At 43.5% G+C, this 9,912-nt stretch overlaps 1 protein-coding gene across 1 annotated transcript in view; it reads left to right on the top strand.

The window, feature by feature from the left end:
* The first annotated feature begins 2,540 nt into the window (after positions 1 to 2,540).
* HGFAC (HGF activator) overlaps positions 2,541 to 9,912 on the top strand; it is a 38,926-nt gene continuing 31,554 nt past the window's right edge. The window contains exons 1-3 of the mRNA XM_041402944.1: positions 2,541 to 2,609; positions 4,130 to 4,184; positions 6,010 to 6,106. Coding sequence (XP_041258878.1) covers positions 2,544 to 2,609; positions 4,130 to 4,184; positions 6,010 to 6,106 — 218 coding nt within the window. The 5' untranslated portion in view covers positions 2,541 to 2,543. The remainder of the gene's footprint in view (positions 2,610 to 4,129; positions 4,185 to 6,009; positions 6,107 to 9,912) is intronic.

The following is a 9,912-nucleotide window of genomic DNA, read 5'->3' as shown; positions in this document are numbered from 1 at the left end:
TTTTCTCGTTGTTTTTAAGTTATTAGCTCCATAGACACCTGATTCTTATTTCCTTGTATACAGTTTCCATCACGAGGCTGGAAATAGTGAGTCACAGATGAGTAGACTTGAGAAGGTGATGGAGAGCAGCCCTGCAGGCTCATCAGCCTGACCCATGGGACAATGGTTTTGGCACAGATGATACTCTTTGCACCAATGAACTCCCAAATGCCCAAAGCCCTGTGAAGTTTATAAGAATTCAGTATCAAAACTGAGTCTAGTTTTCTGACTAGTTTCCTGCCAATAAGATAAAATGTTTCTTAAAAAAAAATAATCCCCAAACATTTAAACAATTCTACAAAATGCTTGAAAGAGGCAGACAGAGTTTCTTCTGTTTATAAACAGCTGAAAGATTCACTGATCATTTAACATAATTTACCAAAAAACCACACCTCAAATCCTGCCTTTTTGCTACAGCTGTAAGACCTGTTCAGACACCTCTCTGCTGCACAAAGGCAGGCACTGCATGGAGCACTTGGGGATTTTAGTGATTCAGATCCACCTGAACCCTGAAATCACTCTTTAGACCTTACTCAGGGATAATTCCCATTTTATGGAGGGGCCTCTCTGGCAGCTGTTGCAACTCCTGGCTTTGATGACTTTTCCTTTTACTTTGTGCCAGCCCCATCCTATCAGCTGAAGTGGCTCCTGGTGTTGGTGTTTATTCCTTTTGTCGTGTTAAGGAATCAGCTGGAGTTGTGACTCCCCAGAAGGACACGCCGCAGCTCTTGGTGGAGATCTACAACAGCAGATTGCATTCTTGCTTTTCTTCTCTGTTACTTTTAGGCATGGAAAAATGCTTCCCTACAACACACATTGGTCACCACAGAAACACAGTGTTTCTGGTCCTGGAAGTGGATGATTTTTTTTCTGGAAATGGGTGGAAGAGGGTATTTCCACAGCCTTAAAGAAGTATCTTCCTTCTCTCCTCAATCCCCTTCTCCTCCTTTTCCTACAAAAGTTTTGGGAACTCTTGAGTGCAACAGGTAATGGCTTTTCCCCCCCCCTTTCTTTGCAAAATTTCAGTAACCTGGATGGTAAACAGATGTCTACAAGCCATTGAACAGACACTATTGATTTGAAACCTGATGGCCAGGCTGAAGAATGAGGAGAGGAAGTGGAAATCTATGTTTCAGCTTTGCTAGATATTCTCAGGCAGATCAGACTGTCTGTACACCCTATTTCTAGGTTTGAAATGAGTGAAAATAAGATGGATCTATTCCACAAGTCTATTCTGAAGTCTTTGGCAACAAGCAATGCATAGAGGCAAAGATTTTTCTTCTGCCTGTTTGCTAGATTTTGGGAAGAAAATTCCAACTTTGCCTGCTTCCTGCTATTCCAAGCCTTGCTCACAGTAGCAAAGTTTAGTCCATAAACATATATAGGCCTAGTTGAGTTAACTGGAGTTATTACTGTGATGAAAGACAGCAGTGTGTCAATTCCCTGCACCATGATAAACCCTATGTCAAAACTGTGCAGGGATAGTGCTTCTTCACCACTGGGCCCTACTGTCATGACTTTGTTGGGTCAAAAAACCTGAAAATAATCATATCCCTTCCATAGCTGCGCTGGTGAGACTTCAAAGGGCAGCACACAACCTAAGCAAGGACTATGGTATTCTTTCTGTTGTTGTGGCTCTGGGGATTTTGGGTGTGAGGAGGTGTGGTCCCTGATTGACAGGACATGGCAAAAGCCTACAGCACAGACACTGTTGTACCAGCCAAACCTGTGGATTTTGGTTGTGGGGCAAGGTGGGGCTGAAATAGACTGCTCTGGTGAAATCTCAGTTTTAGCAATACCCTCTGCATCTCTAGAAGAAATGATTCTGCAGTGCAGCTCAGACAGGCACTCACAATACAGAGATGGCTTTGCTCAGCTGGTGGCAGAAGGGAGCTTTTTGGTACACAACGTGTTATCAGAGTAATGTGTCTTTTCTTTCTTTTTAACTTTCCCAGTCTGTTGCTGGATGGCTGCTGTTCCAAGTCACACTGGGCAGGTAACCATCTGTTAATGAGTAATCCCTGGTGTTGGCATTGATCTGGTCCATATTTTGCAATGTGATGCCATCTCCTGAGCAGGCTTGCTTGGAGCTCCTTGTTGTTGCTATACTATGCTTTTAATTAGCTCCTGAAGAGAAAGAGCAGGGAAATATCCAGATGATAAATCAGCTCTAGTTACAAGCAACATTGGATCAGCTTCTCTGGAGTTGCCCTTCAGTGTTTGTGATTACACCAGGGACCATCTCCAAGGGTCAGGCGCTTTGTAAACTCTTCACTCCTGGTGGTTGAGGGGGAGTCTCTCCCCATGGGGCATTCCCTTCTACTCACAAAGACATTAATGATTAACAGTGATAACAGCTCTGCTTACTTAGAAAGCTAAAATACCTTAAAGTCAAGTAAATCACAGTCCCTTGTGAAAGCTTGTTCCTGATTCACCCTCCTGCTTCAGCCCAGCCCTGGAAGTTTTCCTCTGCCAGGCAAAACCCTCATGAGAGAAGAGCAAGGATGAAAGTCTGTGCTCCTCTCACTGTTGTCTTGGCTCTGAGTCTGAGCAGTGGCTGTGCAAGGATGGTAAGTGATTCTTCTCTTTCTGAGTGATGGATCAGCTGTGGGATACCTGGCAGGACCAGGTTGCCTTGGGGCTGGATGAGTGAAGCCACTGAACAGACCCAGAGAAAGGGAGACTGAAAGGGAACAGAAGGGATTAGCCAGGTGAAGGCTGACAGAAGTGCTCACTTAGTGGGGGAACTGTGGGATAGCTGCTACTACACCTTTCTGTCTGTGAAGCATTTGCTTACATCCATGCCTTGCTATGGAGGAGGAATGGGAAGGGAGGAAGGACCACAAAGATGGAAATCCTTTAAAAATGTATCTCAAAAATAAGCAGGTACCTGCAGTAGCATGGAGGGAGAGTGCTCCGCTGCCAGACACTACTGCTGCCTGGTAACTGGACAGGCCAGCGTAGGTGGCTATCTTCTTCTTTTCAGACTTCTTGTTTCCATGCCAAGCCCCTCAGTGTTTTTGCATCATGTATCCTGTGTCTTTTTTGGGGGTATGTCTGCCAAGCCCCTGAAGCACTGCTGAGCAGGCTGGGATGGTCTGAATTTGCTAGTTTGCTTAAAGCCCACCACAGCCCAGCATCTACCATGGACTAGCAGGGCAGTTAGTTTACTGCTGCCTTATGGTCAGCATTGTGGCCTTAAGATCAGCCTTATTTCTCTAGCTGGGTTAAAACTAGCTCAGATATACTTAGATGGTGTTATAATCCTAATTATATCCGTGAATTACAAAAGTATGTCCTCAGACATTACATGAGGGAGCAGAGAGGAATGCTCATGTTCATGGTAAAGCTCATCCCTGGCTGGAGCCCTTGCTTGGTGGTGGCAGAGTCTGTGTAGAGTGCAAAAACTTTTATTTCCTCAGAACTGTTCAAGCTTTCTCTATGTATCTTAGCACCAGCTTTTTCTTAACCCTTTTTATGTTCCCTGTCCAGTTCTACGTTCATGATATGTGCTTCTTTGACTGCTTCTGTGATTTTTTTTTTTTTTTAATTGCCAGCACCTTTGGTGGCCGCAGCACTTTCATGTGTATTCTCTTTTTATTATTTCCTGTGGCTTAAAATCAGCTCACCCTAGTGCTCTTTACTTGCTGATTGGCAAACCCAAATACAGTTAGAAGTTGCTTTTGTAAGTAATGCCCTGGGGGGATACAGTTAAATAACAGGAAAAGGCAAATGTTGGGATATTATTTGTAACTGTGAACCAGCCTCAGAATGCATGTATTCTTCCTGCTGAGAAAAATAGGAGATGTGTCCCTTGGCAATAGAAAGATAAAATGGAGAAGAGCTTTGGCCTTTGTTGTGTCGTGCTGGGTTTTCCTGGTTTAGCTGGCACTTTTAAGAGTCAACATGTATCTATCCTCTTTCACCAGACTGTGCCCCACCAAAAATCAAAAACAAATAATAAGATTTTCTCAGAAGCACTGGGAGAAAACACAAGTTCAGGGCACCCTGGAAAGTAGTTTTTTACCAGTAGCATGGTTCCCAGAGTGAATTTGTGTCTCCAATCCACATTCTCTTTTTCTCTTTGTAGCACTACAAATCTGAGGCAGGAAGAGGCTCAAGGCATGGGTTCACTCGCCCACAAGGTACCAAGTCAAATCCAATAGGTTTCATGACAGTAAGAATGGTCTGCCTGTCTGTATCCATGCTGTGCAAGCTGGTAGGAAGCCTGTCTTTGTTTCAACATGAATAAGGATTATAGAAGCGTTATGCCAATATTAATTTCTGTTTAAAGGGGAATTTGAGATTAGCTCAGGAATCTCAGGTAATTTTCCTTCAGGTGCAGATTAATGGGAAGGTGCTGATGGGATTTTAGTTGTCTGAGCTGGCATGGCTTTATATTATTTCACAAGGTGGTGTGGCTGAAGATGTGCAACAACCTTTAATCAGAGCTGCAGCTGCCCTGTAACTTTCAAGCACATTAACTCTTTGTTTGTACAAGTTCAGTTTCTACCCTGGCCCTTGATCTCTCTGTGGGAGAAGGGTTTGAGTTGCAGGCAGCTTTCTGGGTTGCATTTGTTCTAGTGGCACCCCAATGATCAGACATCATTGGGGTGCCACTAGATGTGGGAGAGCACTGCAGTTTCCATTTTTAAAGCTTTTATTATCCTGTGCTTTTGTTGTTGAAGATTACATGCATTGGGCCATTGGGATTTATAGGTTGTAACAGTCTTCAGTGGCCTTTGGGATGCAATATATCTTCTGAAGGGGGATGTATTTTCACAACTCTCCTGCCTGCTTGTACTGGGAGGTATCAGACAGAGAAAGTTGATAGTGGAACATTTGCTTAATTAGTTCAGAGAATGAAAACTGGGGATGAAAAGGGGATGGCTGTGGCTATTTCATGCTGATGGAGAAGGAGGCAGTAGGGTAGATGGAGTGACCATAATCCCAACTGATTAAGAGGGGTCAGACCACAGGGATAAGTTATTTTTTCTGTAATGCCAATAACTGACCTTAGCAGCTCTTTGAGATGTCTGGGCTCATGGGAGTTAACAGATATTGTAAGAGTGTGCAGGAGCCCCAGCCATCATGGGGGGATAAGCTCAGGACAAGCAGCAGTCACACATTGTCTCTGAGAAATGGAAATGTGCTGTGCTGCCAGTTTGGTTGAATGCCCCATTTCTCTTTTATGGCAGTGGTTGGCTTCCCATTCAGACTTTGGGATTTCAAAACAGATTACTTTTAGTTTAATGGTTAAATAAGATCTGACAGTTTTTCATTGTCTTTTTTGTCTTCAGCCTCTCTCATTATTACGACTCGGAGGATTTTTTCCTGCTAGACTCCCACTAGCCTTCCTTAAATTCCCACCACCCTTCCTTAGATTGCCATCACTGATGTGGCAAATATAAAATGTGCCCTTTTTAGACACTGGTCCCATCAGTTTCTCCCCACCAGTAAGGAATCTGCTTATCCCAAAGGGAAGGTGTTGTGATCAAAATTCTCTCTCTACCCCCAACCTTTAAAACCTTCTTCCTCCTGACTGTTTCTATTTCAGTTTGTACTGTCTGGTTCCTTAATTATTTTAAACAGATATTACAATGTGATATAGAGCCTGAAAGGATACAACTTCAGAAATTATTTTAATATGCAATTACAATACTACATAATTAGAAATTATAATTGCAATTAATGAATATAATTGGCATTTGCTGTACCAGAAATGGCAGTATATTTTGGCCTGAAATTATCTCTTTGTTCCATTGCAGAGTCCATTAATCTTTGTTGATTCAGTCATTATGTAAGATTTTAAGTTTCTTCTTGTGCACTAGACATTGCAGAGACACAGAGTCCAGATTACAGCTGAAAAATTTGCAGATATCTCTCTTCATAATTTCATATAATAGTATATAATATAATTTGTGGGTTGGTTTTCAGCTGCATTATGAGTTTTTTATGCTTGTATTTCAGTGTTTACAGAGGATGGACATTTATGCAAATTTCCTTTCCGGTTTGGTGGAAGGTTTTATCACACGTGTTTATCAAATTTATTTTCCAGAAAGAAATGGTGAGTTGACACTGCTCATAAATGAAAACAGTATTCAAATGAAATGCCATCCTTTCAGTGCTTTAACCTTGCTTTTGGAGTCACTGCCACGAGCTGGATGTTGTTCCATCCAGGTGCAGTTCTGCTGCTGGTGGCTGTGGCCCTCGGGTCCGGAAGCGCTCAGGGGGAAGGGAGCCCTGGCTCCAGATTTCCACAGCCACAGGAGGCTCAGGAGCTGCAGAAAAGTTTCCTTGCTGCCCTGCCTGTTGGAACTGCAGTTTACATGGTTGACAAGAGCTGGTACAGAAGAAGCAGGACTGATGGAATGGCCCTGGGAGAGACCCTCTGCTGCGGGAGAAAGGACAGGCACAGGCGCCTGCAGGAGAGGAGCCTCGCTTGGGGACTGTACTTGTACTGCAGCAGAGACCACCTGATTTTTGAGGAAAGCTGTTTTCTCCCCACCCCCATGTCTCTAATTTCTACCCAGATTGGCACCAGAACCCCTTTGGACAGTGCAGTACTAAGAAGTGAGGTATCACTCCTGTTTGTTGGTTAATGATTTATTCTACTAGTGTGTTTAAGGCCAATTTGCCTTCTTTTGGGCAAAGGTTACTCTTTTACTTTTGCAGAAGCTGTTAGAAGTATTCATGATCCATTTTTGGGGTAGGAGCAGTCAGGTGGGAACCCTACTAAATTAAAGCTCTGAATAAAAAAGATAAACTTTGCAGACAAACTCATATGATGGGCATATATTAACTAAAATCAAAGGCAACAAAGCAGAGAATATGTGGGTACCAGTAATGTGAAAATTATGCCCAGATGAGCCATGTGAAAGGCAAACACTTGCCTATTTTCAGGGCAGAGATAATATTTTAGAGTTTATTTTACTTGCCCAGGCAGGGTAGAACTCTCATTTTTTATACTGGACTGTCTAATTTTTTCATGATCTGTTGGTGTCTTTCTGATGACACATCTGTTTCAAGTGTAAGTGCTGGTGTAATGTAAACAACACAAAACAAATAGACACCAAGCTTCAGGCTAGGAAACCACTTCAGAATTTCCCCAATATCCACTGATACGACCCAGCTAATAAAAGCCTCCAGGAAACAAGAATTTGAGACTATCTTAAGTAAAGAAAGGGAACTGGAATAATTTACCAGTTTGAATCCTGTCTTTGATGAAATTTAGCCACAAAGAGTTTGACCTTAATACCCACTTAATTTCATGCAATGCTTAAGAGGGATCCTGTTAATACATGATACTGTGTATTTGTTTTTAGCCAGTTAGGCCACAGAAATGGAAAAACCTGTCAATGGATAGAGTCCAAGGTTAGAGCACACTTTAGAGCTGACCTTGAACAACTTGCTCTTATGCTTCTGACTTTTTAAAAGCCATTTACAAGCAGGGAGACAAGGAGGAGGACAGCTGGAGTTATTTGGATTTGACAGACCATTTCACCCTATGGGTGACCTTCTGACCAGTGTTTGCTCATCACTAATAAGCTAAAAGCAACTTAATGTGTGACTTCAGGCACAGAGGTGCCAGGAAAAGAGCCCTGAATAGCAGTTGGGAAACCTTCTCTGTGCACTTTCTGTGTGACTTGGCACTAGCCCAGGCTGGGCTTACACTGAATAACTGATCCCAGATCCCAGGGGACCCGGCAGGCTCCAGGTGGGGGCAAGGCTGGTGCCCTTCCTGCTCCTGTCTCCTGCAAGCTGCTAGGAAGGGATGATGGGAGGCTGGGTCCAAACTGCTTCTTCAGGGATAAATTCCAGGAAACCTGTCCAGGAGAGCACTGATAAGTTCATGTCCTCAGTCCTTAAGTCATACTTCGGGTCAGGACTACAGGCAGGACTTTACAGTGCAGGCTAAACCCCACTCAAATTGGCTTGAGATTTATGTTTTCTCGTACTACATATGACACGGATACTGTGTTGCAGCACAAATCTGCTCCTGACCACAGAAAGCTCTCCCTACTTTGAGAGCAACAAACAAGCTGTATCTTTATAAATATTTATTGAAAATACAGGAAAGAAGACAAAATAATTGCACTATTTAAATAACAGACTTCCTTTAACAGCATCCTGTATTGCTTTTCCCCTTAATTATAATCTGTTTTCACAGATAAATTTCCATTTAGTGGCCTATTACCAAGTCTTACATGATATCTTGCTAAAGATATAGTGGAAATTTTCCTTTTGTGCTGAGGAGAAAAAAAATAGCTGGAATTGCTACTAAGTTTCATTGGTACCTCCAGAAAGACAAAGGAGTGTAGAGACAGACAGAATGGGGGTGCAGAGAGCAAAAGGGGAGGGTGGTCTGAATTGGACCAAGCTGTGGCTGCAGGGAAGCTGCCAGCACCCTGTCCCTGTGTCCCAGGGTGGGATGGGTTCCTCCCATTCTGCTCCAGGGGAATGGCAGGAGCAGACCTTGCCTGAGATGTTGGCTATAAATGGGAAGGTGTTGACTCATGCCCTGCAGAAGCCTTATCCTGTGCTTGAGTTCTGGATGGGCAGGGTCCCTGTGCCAGGGTGAGCTTAGGTCTGTGGAGGAAGGACGTGATCTCATCATCTTCCTTGGAAACAAGAAGATAACTTTTGATATGTTGGCCACAGCCTGAAAACAGTGCAGAGGACAGCATTTTGGCCAGCTGGATTTCAGGATGGGGAGTTTATGACAGTCCTAGAAAGCAGAAGTACCTGTAGGCTGAGCTGCAGATGTCAAGCATCAGGCTCTGAATTTTCCTGGAGCTGGTAGTGGTTGGTCTGGTGTTGTCAGGCAAAGTCTGGCTGTGTCTCATGGTCAGGACAACACCTAAAAAGGTCTCAGGCAACCTCCAAGTCTCAAACACAGCGACAGCACCAGGTGTGATGGCAAAGCTCTTTCCTTACACCTGTCTGCCTCAAGCCTGGGGCTTTGCTTGTTCTCCAAACATCCTATTGTTAGGGCTCCCTATGCTCCTGGTGGGAAAACCAGCCTACTTTCATTGATCCTGCCTGCCAGTTAGGCCTCATCTTTTGTTTGTCCATTCCCATGCTGCTTACCATCTATGGGTTTAAAATGTTATTTAAATCAATCCCTTGTAGTGGACTTTTCTGATATAATTAATTCAGTATCTCTGTCCATATGTTTTCACTTTCATATTAGCAATTTTATATGACAAGCTGATGTAAAGATATTTGCTATACCTTAAATTTTGAGTGTGGGTGCATTTGCAAATAGCACGAAGATATAATGAGGCTACTGGGTTTGGCTGCTGGAGGCAACATTCCAGAAGACTGAAATGTCACCATTTCATTTTTGGTAAGCCTCCAATCAGACAAAAAAAATTTAAAAGAAAAGGAGGCAGACAAGTGAAATAGCTTTGAGGATGAGCTGAGATTCTCACAGAGTGTGAGATCTGTGGTGGGAAATATAAAAGTATTATGTCACTGTGCAAGGAGCTTGGCACTGAGGAGGCAGCTTGGCACCACAAGAGAGGACCAATCCCACTGTAGTCACTGCAAGGCAACAGGGAAGGACTGGCTGTGGAGAGCATCTAGTGGGAGGACCAGTGGTTTGTGGAAAGCTGGCAGAAGAAGCCTCTGTCAGAGTCTCTGACAACAAAAGATCTTTTAAGATGAAAAAATTTGAGATTCCTCTTTGCTTAGGACTTGGCTGCTGCTGGACAGTGACACCAGCAGTTCTGAGGACACTTTAAACTCATTTCTCCCCTTCATTCTTGTGCATGCTTGACCACCCTTTAAAGAAAGCACAATCCACTTCCAACAGAAGGATCTTTGAGGAATTTCCATCAGCTCCCAGCAGTTGCATCAGCCTTAATTCCT

The sequence above is a fragment of the Onychostruthus taczanowskii genome, unplaced genomic scaffold (genome assembly GCF_017590055.1).
Source record: "Onychostruthus taczanowskii isolate IOZ18803 unplaced genomic scaffold, ASM1759005v1 scaffold2, whole genome shotgun sequence".
NCBI lineage: Eukaryota > Metazoa > Chordata > Aves > Passeriformes > Passeridae > Onychostruthus > Onychostruthus taczanowskii.
This window is presented reverse-complemented; position numbering and strand designations above follow the sequence as displayed.